This window comes from Dermacentor variabilis, chromosome 7, assembly GCF_050947875.1.
Source record: "Dermacentor variabilis isolate Ectoservices chromosome 7, ASM5094787v1, whole genome shotgun sequence".
NCBI lineage: Eukaryota > Metazoa > Arthropoda > Arachnida > Ixodida > Ixodidae > Dermacentor > Dermacentor variabilis.
In genome coordinates, this window is record NC_134574.1 from 45,042,279 (window position 1) to 45,063,047 (window position 20,769).

A 20,769-nucleotide genomic window follows, 5' to 3' on the forward strand; every position below is an offset into this window, starting at 1 on the left:
GCTTATCGTCGCGCGCTTTCCCTTCCGCTAGCCACCATAGTTCCGCTTTCGCACTGCTGGCGGCTCTGTCTTGACTCTGTTTCTGGCCACGTGTTTGCGTTTTGCGCAGAAAAGCCATAGTGCCGTCTGTGGGCACCGTTTTACTCACCGACGGCGCAACGTCACTACGAGACCATGACCTCACCATTCCTCGATCACAGGGCAGGCGATTTAAACTGCGCTAGAGGTATGCGGATGCTTCAGAACGCATTTTCTCTTAAAGTAAGTCTCTTCTTCACATGAAACGATTTTTTCGAGCTTTCTGGGATGGTATTTCAACAGTCCATGTTGACTTAACATTAAGCTTTAGTGTCCCTTTAAAGACTTTATAAAAAATTGCTTTGCCAAGAGTGCTTCAATCTAGCCAACTTAGCCAAAGTGAAACAGTTAGCCTACAAATGACGGTCACTGACCCCTTGCTCGTCGAGCTTGAGCAGTTGCTGCTCCGTTGCTGGTCCGGGCACGGCCAGTCGCAGGCAGGTGGTCTGCAGCTCGGGTGCAGCCAGCTCCAGCAGCTCGCGGACAGGCAGGGAGTTGGCCCCGCTGCTGCTGCCGCTCAGCCGACCGTTCACCGAGCTGCCCAGGGACTCCTCGGCCAAGCTGCAACGCAGCACCGCCAGCTGCAAAACAAAGGGAGCGGCAACGGTCAGTGCGCATATTAAGCCGGACACTACAGAGAAAGCCCAAATCAGTTAACACTGATGTGTCCTTTAAAGACGCCATTTTCACTGTTATCACGGCAATAAATCAATTATTTGAAGAGAACGTTAAGGTCCAAGTAAAATTGTTTTTAATTTTGCCCCAAAGGCCCAGCATCAGTATCTCGTTATGATGGCAAGAGTTTCAAAGTATTCTTTCATATTTTGGAGATTGTGGCCGAGTAAAAGTTCTTGGAACTTGCCAGGTTCATTCTTTGGCTCATTTAGAATATAATGTGGTTCATTTTTATCAACAAATATTTAACTATGGCCGAGCAGACGCCATCAAAAACCATGAATTCGCAGCTACCTAATTTAGGGACTACTCGTAATGCTGCCTTGAGTTTTGCAATGCTTGTCCTACCTTCATTGTTTTTGTCTTTTTTGTCTTACCAAGCTTTTCCTCACAGCAGCCAGCTACAGTCTAATGAATAATATATTAAGTAATAAATTCAAGACTAAATATTTGGGCGTGATGCTGTCGGGCGACTGCTCTTGGCAGGCACACGTGGACTATGTATAGTTGGCAAAGCGGCAGTTGCTTTGAATTACATTCAAAGAAACTTAAGATGCGCAAATTCTAACCTTAGAAGCACGGCGTACGTAACTTGTATACTACCTATTTTGGAATATGCTTGTACCCTATGGGACCCGTCACAGATATGTCTTATAAACAAATTAGAAAAAATACAAAATAGAGCAGCCAGGTTCGTCTCGGGTAAGTACGGGAGGAAGTACAGTTGCACAGCAATGAAAACAGAGCTCAACTGGGAGTCCCTGTCGTCTCGCCGAAAGAAGCTGCGGCTAAAGATTCTGTATGAAATCTATCACAACAAAACTGGAATTGATAGGAACTGTACATAAAACCACCAAACTATATATCGGCACGCACTGACCACCAGTGCAAAATTAGAGAATACCGGGCTTGGACGGGCCTGTATGCCAATTCATTTTTTGTAAAAACTATCGTGCAGTGGAACAGACTGTCATGTGAACAGGTGTGCAGTAAGAATCAAGATGCATTCTTTTCATGCTTGTAACCCCCCTGCTGTAACGCTTTCAGGCTAAGCAGGGATATGTCTGAATAAAGAATAAAGAATAAAGAATCTACTTTGGTATTGTAGAAGGGCAATTTACTAACACAGCTTAGTTTACTTTTCTCTTTAGTGTTCCTTCAATCAGTTACTAAATGGCTAGATAAGTTTAGAGGTGTAATGCATACCTTCAAAAGAATTGTATTAATAATTGCATAAGCCCAGCCCTAATGTAATGTACAGCAATTTTTGAGCACCAAAATTTAAAAATATTTCCCAAATCATATCCACATGCGTGGCCTTGAAGATAGCATCAGTGCACTGTTGCAGCATGCTAATTGGTTTCAGGAAGCCTAGTGGATGGCAGTAATTAATGTCCTGCCTCCAATGCCTTCCTCACTGTCGCTGTATCCCGCCAGATCATGAGCCCACATCACACGGCCGACACACTAAAGCTTTCAGCATCTAGCGTGCTTCAACGGCTTCAGCTGGGTCGAGGTGTGTTGTGTAGCAGCTTTAGCTGTACCGTGCTTTTGGGCACATCAAGAGGAAACTACTGCATAAAGCATGCCTGTGGATTTTGAACGTGGTGTGTTGTTTTGTTCTATGTCATATGTAAGAAGCATGTGGCGCAGAAAGGAAGAGGACGATGTGCACGTATCAGTCCAAACAGCACGAGCCCTCGAGGCGCGTGACCCGAGCTTTGATCGAGCGAGAAGCGGCACCGAGCTGGCATTATCGACGTGGCTCTGGGCCAAGAAGGTTGTAGCGTCAGCATTGCACTGGCGGTCCAGGGTGTGGCCGTCAACCTCAGCGACGTTTGAGCGAGGCTCTTGGACCTGCTGCACGGCAGTGCCGAGCACTCCAGGAAGGATCACCCTTCAGAGGCAGACCAGCATGTACGATAGTCCCTGTGGAGTCTTGTCGGCACTCAAAGAAGTAGCGGCGGAACCTGGAGTTAGGCATAACCGGTGAGCGCGGAGTGCCACGTCACTAACAGAGTTCAGGACACCGGCATTAGAGACGGACGAGTTGACTGGCCAACAGCAAGGCAGCAATGTCTACAGAGTTGGCGAGAACAACGACTATGATGAAGATCCGACATGCACCAGACTCGGAAGAAACGTGCCCCGACACAAGTCTGTACGAACACTCCTTTCTCATAGCATCGCAGCCATAGGCTAGGGTTGCCTGACTTTCACATAGAAAACACCTAGGACTATCATAGACAGTGATAAGGACACGTTTAGGTTCCATAAGTGTTACCATTCCTTCATCGAGGTTTATTTTGAGTCAATTGAGTTTTGAGTGTACCGTATTTACACGGTTTTAAGTGGACTTGAATGTAAGCCGACACCCCATATCGCATGTGACAGGGAAGAAAAGAAAAGAAGAGCATACCCGAGGGCGCATTCGATAACGAAATTTTATTGGTAGCTGGCCTGGTCACTGCACTAATCTTCACTTGTGCCATCATCTTCACTAGTTCTGCCATCGTCATCGCTGCTACGGTCCCACAGCATGTCGTCCTCCAGGGATATTCCCCATTTGGCAAACGACTGCATCAAGACATCTTGTGGAACAGCAGCCCATACCGAATGCACCTAACTACACACAACTGTCAGGGACGCTCTTTTGACAGGGCCGGCTGGTGTAAGTTCACCATCTTCTGCTGCCAGCCACTCGTACTCATGGTGCAGCAGGTCCTTAAAAGGCGAAGATTGTGGGGATCGAGGTGCCTTCCCACGCCTCGTCCCACAGCTCGCGCATTGTGCTTGGCTTGATTTCCGGAAACCGCCGCCGTAACGGCAACATGGCGGACACGGCTAGCGCGTCGAAGCTAACTTCCCACGCAAACCGTGCTTCTCCCTCCCCCGGCTCGATTCACCGCACGAGCATGCGTCACCGGGACACGCCCTGATTGGCCTCCCGAGTGGCGGCCCCCAGGCGCCCTCTCTACCGGAGCTCTCTTCTGCTGAGCACTTCCTCGGTGCAGCAGATGCTCACAGGCCTGCAACGAATTCAGTACTTGGGACCTTTGCTCTCATGACTCCCCGTTCTCACACTTGGTGGACCGCTTACCGGTTAGCCCTAGCGCAGCGGGTGCACCTTTGTGTGTTGCAAAGTAGAGGAGTGTCGTGCCCTTTCCTGACCGTGTCGCTCATAGGGTAAGCCTTGTGCAAACCCATCTCCACAAGATCCAGGCTTGTTGCATGACCATGTCGCACTTCACTGGCAGGGACCAATCACGCATTTCAGAGACATACGCTGCAAGCTTGGCCTACAGCTCCGGAACGCATCCAGACTTTGGCCCGTGGGAAATTCTTACCTTGCCGTCCCAGGTGAAAATTTTGCTTCACTGCAGTCGCTACTCTCGCACCACCCATTCAGAAACATTGAACTTGCGGCCTGCTGTGCAGCGATTTGTTTCTTCAGCGTAAAGGCTGGCAGCCCTCTTGAATGCTGCTGTGAGCGAGTGCCGAATGTTTAGTGGGCCTGGAGTACTCATGACTACTGAGGAAACATGGAACTAGCACGTAGCCGGTGGTCAAGTCGAACACATCAAATCAAGAGCTACAGGGAAAGCGAAACATGTGAGCGGTGTCTGCTTTTCCATGAACTATCGATACTCCCCGCAAGCACCATTTTTCTGAGGGTGCCGCCGCGAATGGAACAGCTGCACTTCCATCAAATATCGATACCCCCCATGAGTGTTGTGAGCACTGTAAAACTCTCAAAAATGTTGAAAAATCCTTCCGAATAGCGAACAAGCTCACAGGACAGCGAAGAGCTACGGGTAGAGCCATAGAGCAAACATAAAATTGTAACTACGCTGTAGCTCCCCTGATATCTCGTTGGTCTAACTTTATTGGCGGTGCCATGTTTTGGTTTCAATTGTAAGTTGGACCCCCCCCACTTCAGATTTTCAAATTTTAAAAAATAGGTCGACTTGCAATCATGTAAATATGGTAATTAAAATCTGTTTGCTGTGCTGCTTTGCGTCCCCCAACCCCATCTCTCCTAACATCCGCACGCCCTGAGATCAGTGACACATGACAGACTCATCAAAAGTTTCAAGGTGACGAGAATCTCAAACAATTATGGACTGCACAGTGAACGACCAGCTTTGTAGTAGAGCAGCTAGATGGGGCAAGTTCATCAAACAACGAGGACAACTGAATAAAACTGTTTACAGTCTGCTGCTAGTGGCTGCATTATTCTGCATAGCAGAGTGAGTGCCGTTTAAGACATCAGTTTAAGGACTGTGTAAGGCCCACTGTAAGCCCACCATCACGAACTGCAGTAAAACAAAGCAAAAAGCGCGGCGTGGGCATTCTGGTGGGCATTCTGGGCAAGGGGGTTTGCATCTCGACGAGCTTGTTGCAAACCGACACCACTTGGGTAATGGCCGTCAACAGTTGACACAGAGTGGGATACTGCACATAAGCAAAGTAAACAGTCTGCCAGCACTCCTAACTATTGCAGAGCTTGGGGAGTGGAGAAAACCACCAGCGCCACAGTAGCATTCACACTTGACAGTGGCAAGGGGCCTCGAACCACCTTTGCGGTGCGCCTCCTTGGAACCGCCTCAGACGTTCTCCTTGCGTGCGTGCGGCTAGCGGGTGGGTGTGAACAGATTCACAAGTTGAAATTCCCCTAAAGGGCAACAAATGACAATATTGTGTGTCTGACTTCCGCAGCGGGGCTAAAAGAATTTTTTTTTTAATTATGGGGCTTTACGTGCTGAAACCATCATCTGATTATGAGGCACGCCATAGTGGGGGGGGGGGGGCGGGCGCTCAGGAAATCTGGACCACCTGGGGTTCTTTAACGTGCATCTAAATCTAAGTACATGGGTGTTTTCACATTTCGTCCTCAACGAAACGCGGCCACCGTGGCCAGAATTCGATCCCGCAACCTCGTGCTTGGCAGCCCAAAACCACAGCCACTAAGCAACCACGGCAGGTTCTACAGCGGTGCTTTGGCGGTGGACTATGGCTTGGAGTATGCGTGGTTTGGATGTGGACACGGTGTTATAATATGTGCTATGCGGGAGTGCAAAACAAACATACGGTGCGCCGTGCGGGGGCGAAGAGGACGAATCTTGGCAAATACCCGCAAGAGAGTCATCATCATCATCGATGCCGATTCGGGAGCGTCGGCAGTGGCGCCTCAAAAAAGCGTGGCGCGAGAGTGTGGCCCGTGGCGTGAGCAGTGCGCGAGGTTCGGCGGTCGACGGAAAACAGCTTCCTCGCTGGGCGTCTGGCCCAGAGGAGCTATCGCCGCCCGCGCCAATACGCCACACCCGAAGCAACACGGTGACTGCTGGGAGGTTACCTCGCCCCGCTCTTCCGCTGGGCACTGGTCCAAAAGGCTGGCGGTCCTGAACCGGGGCGGTCGAGCGTTCGGGTGAGCGGCCACAGGGCTACCCCGCCAGCTGTGGACGCGACCCGGTGACTGCGGCCGGCTACCTGAGCCCCGCGACGCGGTCCGACCCGGCCGTCCAACCCGGCTGTCCGACCCAGCCGTCCGTCCCGGCAGTCCGACCCAGCTGTCCGACCCAGGTGTCCGACCCGGACGTCCTACACGGCTGTCCGACCCGCCGGCCGACACTGCTGTCCGACCCCGCTGGCCAGCATCAGTCTCAGACAAGGCGACACACGCTTGCGCCGGAACTGTAGGCCAATCATAATCCACCCATCCATGGAGATAGCGCATGTCGCGTATGAGGCATTTTGGGAAATTGTCACGTGTGTGTGCTGTTATCTGTGTCGTGTACGTCAATACAAGTCCGATGTGTGTTTGTGCTTTCGCGTGCTGCTACTCCCTTTTTCTGGAGTGATCCGGCCCCAATAACATCACAAACTGGCGAGCCTGCCAGGATTCACTCGTAAATACAGTGAAAGGGGCAGTTTCGCTTGAGCGCAGACACACATTAGTAGACGGCACCATGGATTTAGAGAAAATCACGGCTATAGGACTCCAAATAGGATTGTCAGGCGCAGAACTTCGCAGATGGATTGAGGCCGAACAGGAAAAACAAAGGGACGAGAGAGCTGCGGAGCGAGAGGCAACCAAGGAAGCTGCTGAATTAGCGCGCTTAGCTGACGAGAGGCAGCGTGAGATCCTCCAGCTAAAGCTGCAGCTTCAGGAAGGAGCTCGGAATGTGCCGGTAGCGGCTTCTGAAATTTTAACAGCGCCCAGCACGTCCTCGTCATCCCTCAATCCACAGAAGTTACTTCCTTTGTTCGACGAGAAACGCAATGACTTACACGCGTATTTACAGCGATTTGAGCGCGTAGCAACAGGACAGGACTGGCCACAAGAAAAATGGGCTCTTGCTGTGAGCATGTGTCTAACTGGTGAAGCGTTAACTGTGATCGGTCGGATGACTGCCGCCGATTCATTAGATTACCCGAAGGTAAAGAAAGCTTTGCTACAGAGGTTTCAATTCACGGCTCAAGGCTACCAAGAGAAGTTTCGGAAAACACGAGCAGTAGAGGGCGAAACTGGAAGACAGTTAGCAGCAAGAATTGCAGCATATTTCGACCATTGGATTGAGATGGCTAATGTGCCTAAAACATATGAAGGTCTACGAGATCACATGATCTCTGAACAGTTTCTGCGTTGTTGTGAGCCAAAGCTAGTCATTTTCTTGAAGGAGCGAGAGTGCAAATCCCTTGACGAACTTGCTAGCTTGACGGATCGCTTTCTTGACGCGCAGAACTGGACAAACTTAGGAAAAGGTACCGACAACACAAAGGATTTTGGTGGGAAAAACATTGAAGCTCCCAGGAAACCGCAACTTATGTGCACCCTCTGTCACCGGTTTGGACATTTGGCTCCTGACTGCCGTGCCCCGCCTAAGCGTATGCTGAAGTGTGAGTTGTGCGACAGAACGGGACATACAGCTGAAAATTGCCGAACTCGGTACGGGGACAACAAACCAAGTTCTGCGTGTACACTCACCGAATCTCACCCAGTCCGGACTCGTCCAGTGAAAGAATCGAAGCGTCCAGGAAAGAAGACTCGCCGATCAAGTGACAGCGACGACAAGAACCCTGGGAATGCTGTAACTTTCCTCATCGACGGGATGCCAGTGGTTGAAGGCCGGCTGCTGGGAAAAAGTGTTCGTGTGCTACGAGACACCGGTTGTAATACCGCAATTGTCAGACGAGAACTCGTTCCAGACATGTATATGACGGGAAGAACGAGCAACGTCGTTCTTCTGGACGGCTCAACAAGTTACCTGCCTGAAGCTGTCGTGCAAGTTAACACGCCGTATTTTACAGGCAAGTTAGCAGTGGCATGTATGGACGAGCCCCTCTACGACCTTGTTCTGGGAAATCTTCCAGGCGTCAGAGGGCCATACGATCCGGATTCTGACTGGAAGCGCCCCGCTGCTCCCAACGCTGAGTCGTCGCCGATAGAAATGAAGCTGAATAAGGCGCCTAGGAAGCCTCAGCATGTATCGAGCGTGGCTGAAGCCAGAACTGAAGAACAAGGCAAGATTCTTCCCTTGTGCGTTCCGACAAACGTCCTACGTGACGTGACAAAAGGACAACTCATTAAGGAACAGCGGAAAGACCCCACGCTGAAACATAGTTGTGCCAAAGTGAGCAAGTCGTTTAACTCGGAAAAGGGTCACAGTTACGAATTCGTTCAAGAAAAAGGATTGTTGTATCGCCTTTACCACCAGGCCACTGGCAGAACCTTTAAGCAGGTGGTCATACCAAAAGCATTTAGACATGGCGTATTAGAAGTGGCTCATAAAAACATCATGGCAGGACATAAAGGTATCAGGAGAACAACCGATCGTGTCCTACAAGAATTTTATTGGCCAGGTGTGCACAGAGACGTAAAACGCTTCGTGAAGTCGTGCGACAAGTGCCAAAAGACAACCGCTAAAGGGAAAGTACAGGCCGCTCCACTTCCTCGTCAGTGTGTGCTTGTGTGTGCGTGCAAGACATCAAGTTCGTTCGGTCCTGAAGTCTTAGAAGCGCCGACACAAGACCCTCCGAAGTCGAGAAAGCGCCGGGGACCATGCCAGCGGAAACAAGCCCACAGAGGAGCGCGCCAGGCACGTCAACAGAGTGTTGCGTTGGAGTCTCCATTTGCAGGAGTATTCTTTTACTATTAACTATATGAAAGATTGTGACAATGTCGGAGCTGACAACTTGAGTCGCGCGTAATCACATGCTCATTTAGCAAAATGCGATTGGACAATGCGACCACTCAAGTATTTAATCCTTATTTGAAAGCGAATAGACTTGTGCATTAGTACTTTAACTGGGCGCAACGCCCTGTGAACAATATGTGTCGAGTGCGTACATGAACAAGTGGACAAACGTACAAGACAATTTTCCTTTTTCTCTTTTTTTTCCATCCCGCGTCCTTGTCTTAGAATAGTTGTGAACAACTTTCTCGAAAAGGGGGGTATTGTTATAATATGTGCTATGCGGGAGTGCAAAACAAACATACGGTGCGCCGTGCGGGGGCGAAGAGGACGAATCTTGGCAAATACCCGCAAGAGAGTCATCATCATCATCAACGCCGATTCGGGAGCGTCGGCAGTGGCGCCTCAAAAAAGCGTGGCGCGAGAGTGTGGCCCGTGGCGTGAGCAGTGCGCGAGGTTCGGCGGTCGACGGAAAACAGCTTCCTCGCTGGGCGTCTGGCCCAGAGGAGCTATCGCCGCCCGCGCCAATACGCCACACCCGAAGCAACACGGTGACTGCTGGGAGGTTACCTCGCCCCGCTCTTCCGCTGGGCACTGGTCCAGGAGGCTGGCGGTCCTGAACCGGGGCGGTCGAGCGTTCGGGTGAGCGGCCACAGGGCTACCCCGCCAGCTGTGGACGCGACCCGGTGACTGCGGCCGGCTACCTGAGCCCCGCGACGCGGTCCGACCCGGCCGTCCAACCCGGCTGTCCGACCCAGCCGTCCGTCCCGGCAGTCCGACCTAGCTGTCCGACCCAGGTGTCCGACCCGGACGTCCTACACGGCTGTCCGACCCGCCGGCCGACACTGCTGTCCGACCCCGCTGGCCAGCATCAGTCTCAGACAAGGCGACACACGCTTGCGCCGGAACTGTAGGCCAATCATAATCCACCCATCCATGGAGATAGTGCATGTCGCGTATGAGGCATTTTGGGAAATTGTCACGTGTGTGTGCCGTTATCTGTGTCGTGTACGTCAATACAAGTCCGATGTGTGTTTGTGCTTTCGCGTGCTGCTTCTCCCTTTTTCTGGAGTGATCCGGCCCCAATAACATCACACACGGGCAGTGTGGATCGGATGATGCCGACCAGATGCACGACCACCATTACTTTTTATGGTTTTTACGGCGCTGACCGGTGTGTGGATTCTTAGAGCCACATGGGAGCCTACAGTTTTGTCTCGGATCTGAGGCATCGAAAGAATGTTTTCTTTGTCTTGCAGTCCAGACACAGGGCTGACGTTGCCTGGTGGACAGTTATCCCGTGCTCCTCACTGGCAGTTTAACTCGCAAACAAGTGGTTGTTAAAGGTGCCACATGGCCTTCGGCCCCCGGGGAATCTGGTTGCATTGCGCACGTGTCTTAGGACTGGCAGCACGATCCCGACGCTTCTTAGAGTTAAGGTTTTACGCATGTGTTTTGCTTGTTGGCACTCTATTACACCAGCTGCACTGACGTGCCATTTCTCGGAACTTCCAACATATATTGATAGCATGACCCTTACGCTTTCGTTGCTGTATGCTGCGTATTTTGGGTCAGGATTCTATGCTGTGAACTCTACTAAAAAAGTGTTCCGAGATGGTTGGTTGTTCGACTGGCCAATCAGGCATGGAAGTCCTAACAAAAGCAAGGATTGGTGAACGGATTGTCCAGTTGGAAAGCAAACCATCAGTAATTCGCCAGTAAACATTTCGGGGTGCAGCGTTGGGTCCACAAAATGGGGCCGCAGCACTCTGATCGGTTGTAGACCGTACTTCGGTGCTAAGCACCATCGGCTCGGCCAAATAGGGTCGGCCTATGCGGTCCAAACCAGTGTAACTCTTTGTAACCGATGTACTGTCGAAACCATGCAATCTTGTAACTGAACTTTGCAAATTATTTGTTAATACAAGTTTTGTTCATTCATACATCAGCGTCTGCGTCCTTTGAGCCTAAATCACCTGTTGAGCCACCTGTGCAGACCGTCTCTGACGCCAAGGGGGTAGGGGTGAATCACAACCAATCAGATTTTACTCCCACACCCTGTAAAAAATCTGAAAAAGAAAAGCATGAACCTTGCACGAATAAATATGGTAGTTAATTTATTTGGCCTGCAAAGGTACCCTACTAGTGGATCAAATGAAAGGCACTCTTCCATTTCATGCGTGTCATGCCAAAACTATAGTGCTAGGATGTAAGTGCAACGTCATGGATATTAAAGTGTTTTCTTGCATTCGAGCAATTGCTGAACAGAGGGTTACGAAAGTTCACGGGCCAAATCTTTTGTTCAATCAAAATACAACACAATTCTCCTGAAGGATAGTTTGCTGGGAGAGTTTGTATTATATTCTTGATGCAAGCAGCACAAAAAAAACTTGATATGACAGACAGGTTATATTTAAGGGCTGTGTTCATCTTTGTTTTTGTCGTGTCTAGTTTCTTTCTTTTTTTTCACACTGATTGCCTCAGGAATGCAAATCTCCTCTACTGCTAAACGATTAACCAGCCCAAAGCAGACACTGAAAATCTCCGATGTGATGAGGAGCTGGTGGAGGAAGTTCCCAGTGGTATTGCCACCCATGGTTTGTCCTTTTCCTCTTTACGAGTTTTACGAATTTACAAATCCATCCTAACATAATACAGCATAACCTCATTCACACAATGTGGAAAAGACGTAAGTAAAAAAACATGCTAACCGGAAAACGTATGATCCGAAGTCACTAAAAAATTTGACAGACCAAACTGTAGTTGACATCTACCTAAAGCAAAGTGTGCAAATCGGTGCAGCACGAGACACACACTGTTGTGGCAGAAGATACCAACGCAAATTAAGCTGTGAAGCCCGAGTAACCCAAGAAGCATGTTGTCGCTTTACCGAAACGAAATCGAGTTGGTTGGCTGGAACATGGTGCCTACAGAGAGAAACAACACTCACTTCACACAGCCTGCAGCAGGGGACGGCAGTGCGTGTGGGCACCGTGATGCAGATAGGTGAACGTGCTTACTGCAATAGGGCCGACAGTGATAGCTGTGAATGGAGTGTGCTACAACCCCGGAGGAGATTTGCTGGTACCGGAACAGGAAATTGAGTGCACGCCGCATCTTCGCACGAGACGGGTGGGCAAGTATTGAGGGAAAGCTGCTGCAGCGGGTGGTTACTGCTCTCGATTGCATGCGCCTCGCGCCTTTCCTTGTTTGCATGGGATCTAGCAGCGTAAAAACATACGATACTATCGCAGTCTGGCAACGTACTGAATGCTGCTGCTGAAAGATTGTGTTTCCCAGAAAATCGTACCCCAGGACCGTAACAACGAGGTTCTGCTGTATTTACCATCAGTGTCCTGTGAGCCGTTTACAATGAGCTCACTTTTCATTACTTCTCATAACTTTCAAGATTCATAATGAGTCAATGTTGTAACATAAATATTGAAGATTGGGTAAGTTGGTATAGCACGCTTGCACTTTCTGTCAGTGGTTACTGAACTGTCTATTGGCAAGCTTGTTTCGTACTCTCTTGGCATATTTCCATAGGAAGCAAGACCAAACAAGGCAGTTTTAGTTTTTTACACCATGCACAGTCAGGTGTGCAGGCAAGCACTACCTTACTTACTAGTTGGCAAGAATGTGGCACGATCCAGAGAACAGCAGGGTAGAAGTCAAGAAGGCTAATCAGGGTTCAGTAAGACATTATGAAAATAATTTTGGGACAGTTGGTCGCAGCCTAAAAGCAGCACCAATTTGAGAGGTCACAGAAACATATCCGTTGAACTGCGACCATTACAACTCGTCCTGCAGGCATAAGGAGAGGAACAGCGTGCATGCTTTTTTTTTCTTATTTTGCATGGAGCACGCACCTTTCATGGGATACATACGCACTTTATTAACAATGATCTACTTTCAGACACAGCGTGCAAGCAGCACCAAACTTGGAACAGTAGAAATTGACAAAAAACACGTAGTTTTTAAATCACAATACCTTCTTCAGTGACACTGCTGTTGCAGATTTCAATTTGTGCTTCAGCAACATGGTTTAATAAACTTGCTTGAAGCAAGTAGCCCTCTGGCATACAGCGTCTTATGCTGCCACACTGCAGGTACCATTACAATTTCTTTTCTGTATGCACCTTTCACGAATTTGCATCTTTCAATGCTTTTAAACCTCTTTTTGCAAATGGAATTTCTCTTTCATAAAACTTGGTGCAACCCCCATGCGACATCAATATAATCGTAGAACGAGCCCAAAGTTGCAAACATGACAAAAAAAAAATTGGGAGAATTGGCAGGTATGCATGGAGGACAGACCAGGTGCTTGTGCTCCTTCCACACGAACAGTACTTGCCTCGCTCGTTCGGACGATGATCCTGTAGAGTGTCTGTGGTGCTCCACCAGGTGACGGTCTAGCGGAATTTGGCACATCAAGGCGGTCCTTGCGCAGACTAACTGCAACTGGTCCTAGCCGTTCGTCAATGCCAAACCAGTTTTGGTGACCTGCACGAAAATGGTCGGGAGGGTTTGGCCAAAACAAGTGAGGCCTCGGTATAAAACAAATACTAGTGGGATGCTTATGAGATGGCAATCTAACAATCTACATGGATTCAATGTTTGCCTTTAGTTACTCTTTTAAGTGACAGCTGCAGTGAACGACAGCTGATCGGAACTTTCACAGCAATGTCAAGTGACACTGACATCTCAATGACAGTCCATTTTGAAGGAGGCTGGCAGTCTGAGCCAAATGTCCAACTGGTGAAATGTCGGCTGCCCCCCGTCAAGAGTACCTCGGTATCCCGAGTGACAGATTTGGCAAGGAGCTTTGTCAGGATGCAGGTAATGACAGACAAGTTCTTACACAGAGTGCAGGATATTTTTAGGAAAAGGGAACAAAGACAAACACATACAAATTACCTGCACAACAAAAGCCAGAAGAATGATGACACAGTAACATAGTACAGTCGAACCCAGATATATCGAACCCGCATATTTCGAATTATTGGCTATATCGAACACTTAGATTACCCCCTTCAAAATACTATGTAAAAGTATAGGACAATTGCGTAGTATATCGAATTCCATTTTTGTCGGACATTCGATATATTGAACGCCGCGCCGTGCCCCTGGAAGGTGCGCTTTTCCCAAAGACATTCATGTCCTGTCCTCAGGGGCATAAATTTTCCTACAAAAATTACTAGAGGGAACTCTGGTGCTAGTGTCTACGGGAGCTACAATGGGAGCGTTTGTCCGAGCATGGGGATTATGGGAAGTACATGGATTTGCCTAAACTTCGTCTTTTTGGCTTCGAACGGCTTTCTGACTTTGTAAACTCGTCATTTTCAACAGTGTATTGCGTAATAAATTATTAAATAAACATTAAAATTGCCCAATGGCAGGATTCGAACGCAGGTACTCTAGCACAGAAGCCTGATATTGAAACCATTAAGCCAGGGACGCACGTATTGACAAGCGTATGAAACGCCCTTATGAATTTATCGCGGGCATGCCAGTGCCTTGAGACGCTTGGCGCGTTTCAATTTGGCCACCTGTACAAGCTCCATCGTTGCAATTCATAGCAATTGTACGCGTTCCCGGCGTCTTCTGCACTTTGAAGAATATAGATTGCGCCGAAATATACGACAATAAGATCTATATAGCGTAATATACAAAGCCACAAGAACGTCTGAATCCACAAGCACGAAGATCAGACAAATCCATGTACTTCCCATCATTCCCATGGTAGGACAACGACTGCAGTGCCAGAGTTCCCTCTAGTAATTTTTGTAGGAAACTCTATGCTCAGGGGAAGACATTTCCGCAGAGTCCGTCAGCAGGCTCCTCCTCTGCGCATGCGCGGCCGTCGCCTAGCGACGGAGATGCCGAGCCTTTCCCCCGTTCTTGCGCCCCACCGGCGCGAGCTCTCGCTCCTCCTCTACCGCCGGCGTGTGCATTGGGCAAGGGCATTGGAGCTCAGCGAAGAGAGTGCGCGGCATGGAGACGTGGCAACGTTTCCAAGCCACGCTTTCTGGGAAAAGGGAGAGAGAGAGAGAGTGGGGGGTCGGCACGGTCGCTCGTGGCCCAGGGGAGACAAGAGAGCCAGAGAGGGCTCAAAACACGAACACAGCGCCTTCGATGGCATATTCCGCCAATCTTTTTCCCTGCTCTCTTCTTTCTTTTCCCTTTGTCGTTCCTTCGCAGCCCCGTTGACTGCCGCTCGAACAGGCTTCGCTCGGACTGCTCCATCTGCGCATTGCGCGTTTTGTTGTGCATACCTCTGTTTCAACGTGCCGTGTGTAGTGTGTGTGATTGCAGTCATCTGGTGAGCTATGGCATCCGCGGACATAAAAAAGAGGAAGAATCTGGACTTTGCAAGAAAGCTTGAAGTAATCCGGCGTGTCGAGAATGGAGAAAGGAAGTCCTCTGTGGCAGACGCATTCGACATTCTGCGGAGTACTTTAAGTACTGTACATTGTTAAAAAACAAGCAGGACATCAAGCTTAAAGCAGGTAAGGAAAGTCGCTCGGGAGCATGTCGTGTGCGCCCTGCTGCTTTTGACAAAGTGGAGAAGGCACTCTATCCGTGGTTTCTTGAAATCCGAGCGAAAAATATTCCCGAGGATGGCCCGATGTTAATCGAAAAGGCCAAATGGTTTGCTACGGCTCTTGGGGAAGAGAACTTTTGCAGTGGCACTGGATGGCTCCAACGGTTTAAAAACCGCCACGGCATTATAGGAAAGGCCATTTCAGGCAAAAGTGGGGCTGTCAGCAGCCAGGAGATGCAGCAGTGGCTTTCTGAGGAGTGGCCGAAGATCACTGAGAAGTTTTCGCCTGCAGAAATCTTCAATGCAGACGAAACTGGTCTCTTTTGGCAAATGTTGCCGAATAAGACACTCACTCTTCGCAGAACCTCATGCCACGGCGGTAAAATGAGCAAAGTGCATGTGTCGGTGCTGCTTGCAGCCAAAATGGACGGCTCGTGCAAGCTACGGCCATTCGTGATCGGGAAGAGCAAGTCACCGCGCTGCTTCAAGAACTGTAAACAGCTTCCCCTCCACTACGGCTGTAATAGGAAGGCCTGGATGACACGTCAACTTTTTGTTGAATGGCTGCAGGCTTGGGACGCTGAGTTGGGCAAGTCGGGCTGCCGAGTTTTCCTTCTGGTAGACAAATGTTCGGCCCATCAAACGACTTGCAAGCTGCAGCACATCAAATTGAAGTTTCTCCCGCCGAACACCACAGCGAGACTACAGCCCCTCGACCAGGGTATCATAAAGGCATTCAAGGTAGGCTATCGGAAGCGACTTATTCAACAGCTCCTCATAAACCTCCGCACGGGAACCGATCTCAAGATTGACCTGCTCAGCGCGATCCAGATGATTACCGGCGCTTGGGGCGACGTGAAGCAGGCCACAGTAGCCAACTATTTCGGCAAGGCAGGCCTTGAAGTGGCCGGAGATGAATGTTCGGAAGCTTTAGATGACGATGAGTGCTTGGAGGACGCATTCCGCGACTTGTCCAATTTTCCCGGCGCTGTCCCATCCGAAGTTACTGTTGATGACTTCATTAACGCTGACAGCGAAGTTCAAGAGGTAGCCGACCTCGCTGACGAGGACATTGTGGCCGGAATAGCTGGCGTTCAAGACGGCGATTCCAGCGACGACGAGGGCAACTGTGTTTTCCAAGACACGCGTCCGTGCACAGCCACTGTACTGGCATCAGCGTTCAGCCTGATTCGGCACTGTTGCGGCGAAATGGAAGGCACTGGGCTTTCGCACCTGGACAGTCTCGAGAAGATTGAGACTAGTGTTTTAAACTTCATTTTCCAGAGGAAAAAGCAGCCCAAAATTAGTGATTTTTTTTCCGTGAAATAAAGCGCTTTCATAGTGTGTGCACATGCTATGTGATTCACGGCTGTTCCAATCGGTAAGCCAGAATTTTTTATGATTGTGAGTGCTTTTTTGGCCTACATCTGTATATCGAATTTTCGCTATGTCAAACTATTTTCCGATCCCTGTCAAATTCGATATATCTGGGTTCGACTGTATTCAAACAACCTCTTAATGAGGTGCCCAGCTATAAGTTCAACCTCATCTCACCAACCTCCTGTACAGCTGTAAATAAAGGGAACTCGCTACGTTAGAGGGTGAAATGAAAAAGAAAAAAAAAAGAAATGAAAATTATGACTAATCATATTTTTGTTCACTGCTACACAACCTGTTCAGCTCAGTCATGTGTTCTTTAGGTTGAGGCTGAAAAGCCTTGCAAGCCTAGTCAATTCAAGTGTAATCCGCTTCAAGGCCAGTTGAAAATTTCAATGCCTGTTGTTTTCAATAGTTGTCAGTGGTGACCGTGCAAGGCGAGTTTAACGCTACACTTTAAGACGAAGCCCCCAAAATTATGTCCATACCTTTTCCGTGGAAGTGGGTCCTGTAGTAGAGGGCGCCCCTGTCCACTCCGTCAAGCAGTGTCGCTGGCCGCTGGTAGGGACATGCCCCGTCGTCCAGTCCAGGCCTCTCCAGGATGGCAAGTCCGCTTAGACACGTTGGTCGATGCCAGGGGCCGTTGTTTCCATTGTTGCGGGCAGACCCACCACGACCCGATCGAAGGGCCCTGCACCACACATGCACACATGACAGAAGTCCTCGTTATGTGAGCGGTATTAAAAGAATGAAAGGCCAAGTATCACTTGGAGCAGTGGCAGACTAAGGCCGCAAGAAAGCAGCGAGAATGTACTGTTGGCTCGAAAAGTTGCTCCTTCGAAATTTACAACACATGAACTACCTGCAACTGTTTAGTGTTATAAAGAGGGGCATCCAAAAATGCCAGTGATTGTTCATGAGCTCTTTCAACTGTCAGTGGGCTATTTCCCACTAGCATCCCTCATGCATCAGCTTTTGCACAATAAGATTCAGTGGTTTATTGCTCTGCAAGCATCTAAAGCAGATAAATGCAAAACTTGAGCAAATTATAATAAGCACACAAAGCAGGATCGTATATTGCGCATAATTTCTTGCTTCAGATTAAGCTGAGAGTGGTGACATAAATTTGGCACTGACAATGTGGACAAAAGTGTTGGCAATGTCCCACTTTTTTTGGTGTGTCACCTATGTAGTTGTTTTCCACCCAAGTGTGGTTTCAATAAAGGTACTGAAACAGAATTTAGCGTGGCAGACCTTGCTGCTACAAAGGGGCACTGAAAGGAGAAGTGTTACGTTCGCAAGATGCACATGGTGTGTTGCGAAAGAAATCCGAAGACGACGAATGCACGAGTATGATCACACAGAAGAAGTCACAGAAGAGAAAGAAGAATCACTGGAGAGCCTCGTGCCGTGAGCGAGAAACATGGTAGCAGGGCCATTGTGAGAGGAGAAGCGAAGAGAAGAAGGCAGCAGCGACGGAAGACTTGCAGAGCTCCGGTTTGTAGGTTTTATTATTCCTCTAAAGCTTAAATCATCTAGTGAAGCAACAGATCAAACAAATAATTGCTGTAGCATTACAGAGTTCTCGAAGGCATGTGACACAGTACGGCGCTTCAGTAAGGCGCATTATGTAAGAGCACTTGTGCGTCTGACCTAGACTTCCCGGCTGGGAGCGGGGCTCCCTTGAGAAGGGTGGCAGCTTTCAGTTGGAAATTTCAGCTGTTTACGTAGCATGCATCAGCACAACGCTTTGCAGACACAACACACATTGCATGCACTGAGCTTGTCTGTTTAAAATGGCCAAACCCGGTGAAGGACCCTTTAAAGCACACAGAAATTGGTACAAACAGCTCAACAATTGGTTGCGTAAAAAAGAAAAAAGAAGTTTTTTTTAAAAGGCATTTAAGTGACAAAGACACCAGGAAACAAACGTGTTATTGCGAAACGTTTTCTCATCATCAACAGTTCATCATCATCAACAGTTCATCATCATCATCACAGCCTACAGTCAATCTTTCAGCAAGGGGACTCCCGATCGTCAGGACAAGAAGTGCTTTGCTCGGCAGTGCTTACGTAGCTCACTCTCGCCCACTGCCGATGGGGGAGGAGAATGAGCAGGTGCAAAGAGAAGGATGAGGGAAGTCCAACTGTTAAAAAAAAAGAAAGGTGCTCAATAGAGATGGCAACAGAACATGGGGGCGAAGGTTGTGCTGCAAATTTAGCAGGGTAAAGTTGTAGGCCAGTTGGTGAGACATTGTAAATAAAACTGCTACAGAAGCGGGACGGAAGGAGACGACAACACAGGGCGGTCACAGGGCAGTCACACAGGACTGCCCTGTATTGTTGTCATACTCCGTCCCGTGTCTGTAGCGGTTTTATTCACATTGTGCTGCAAGTTCTAGCAAAAAGTAGGGGCTTCCCTCCTACTTGTGAGAACTGGCAGCACAACCCCTTTTCCATGAGCAACAGCTCTGGTGCGACCTCTACTGAGAGGTTTCGATTGCGACACAGCTAGTCATACATATGCCCATGGTGAGGTCATACAGCTAAGATGGATGGTTACCAGGAAGATGGAGATGAAGTGACCAAGGAATATGCATGATCAAGGGATGTCCGATGGCTGGATCTCAACATCACTACTGAATGCCCCTCTTTTCATACATAAAAAATCTTGTTTTTGCATGCCAAAACCAGACAGGCCGTAGCGGGAGACTCCGGATTAATTTTGACGACTTAGGGTTGTTTAATGTGCACCTAAATCTAATGTGCACGAGCATTTTTGAATATTGCCCCCACTAAAAGGTGGCCATCACAGCTGGGAATTGAACTTCTGACCTCAAGCTCAGCAGTGCATTAGTACCACACCCACTAAGATACAGCGGCGGGTTTCTTACTACTTACCCTTCCCTCATTCTTCTCTACACAACTGCCTTATTCCTCCAGTGAGCTACACAAACGTTGCCAAAGAAAGCAACTGTTGGCCTGACAAAGACAACTGTAAGCATAATGTAAGGATTTCTTTCATTCGACTTTATTCTTTCCATCTACCATTCAGAGCTAGGCAATACCAGTCATAGCACAGTTGGAGCACTGCTTGGACAAACTCTGAGATAGGACGAAAAGGAATAGCATCGGAATAGAATCGTTACACTTTACCGGCCAAGTCCTCTTGCTGATGCTGAAGTGTTGGCTCCAGCCTGAGACATACACATCCTCCGTTCAACCAATGCTGATCACTACCAAGTCTCCATCCGCCTGTGAATTATCCTTGTTTGGATGAGCTCCTTCACAGGCATAAGACAGGCGGTGTCCTGTTCGCATTTTCATAGCAGTGGCTAGATGAGTGCAACAGAAGTCAATTGCACATACTATGTGAAGGAATGGAAACTTAATGCAGGGGAAGCTCTTGCTTACAAAGGTGCATTCGCGGTGGCAAAAAATGCCACTAAGTGGCACATAAGCACTCTGCATTTTATTAATCTTTGCCTATCTTCACAGCAATGCACTGGTGCCAAAGCATGGCGCACCACAATCTTGGTAGGCATGCTTTCAGGTGACGGCAGTCACCCGAAACGTGTGTTGTGCCCGACATGCAATGCACAGCACATAGCAGAGTTCATTCTACTCCAGTGAAATCATAATGTACTATCGGCCAAAAAAGTAAACGAACCACGGCTTAGGTGGCCGGAGCGGCTGCGGGGCTACGCCGAGGCACTGCTATCCCGCTCAGCCTGCTGATGAGAGTGCCCCGAGTGACGTCAACTTCGCCCTCACTCATATGTGGGGCCTCATTACACTTGATCAATTTCTAGTGTACCGTTCGGTTGCTCTGCTGCTGACGGTCGTGACGAAGGGGACCATGCATCGCCGGTAGTCCAGCACATGGCGCTGTTGTGCATT

The 20,769-nt window shown here is 49.0% G+C and overlaps 1 protein-coding gene across 3 annotated transcripts in view; it reads right to left on the minus strand.

Annotated features, from left to right (window-relative positions):
* The window catches only part of LOC142587416 (signal-induced proliferation-associated 1-like protein 2), a 194,338-nt gene that overhangs the window by 125,222 nt on the left and 48,347 nt on the right, over window positions 1-20,769 (minus strand). For all 3 annotated transcript variants that reach the window (XM_075698427.1, XM_075698424.1, XM_075698426.1), the window contains exons 4-6: window positions 17,358-17,560; window positions 13,303-13,451; window positions 453-659 (exon numbers count right to left, since the gene is read on the minus strand). In XM_075698427.1, the coding sequence (XP_075554542.1) occupies window positions 453-659; window positions 13,303-13,451; window positions 17,358-17,560 (559 nt within the window). The remainder of the gene's footprint in view (window positions 1-452; window positions 660-13,302; window positions 13,452-17,357; window positions 17,561-20,769) is intronic.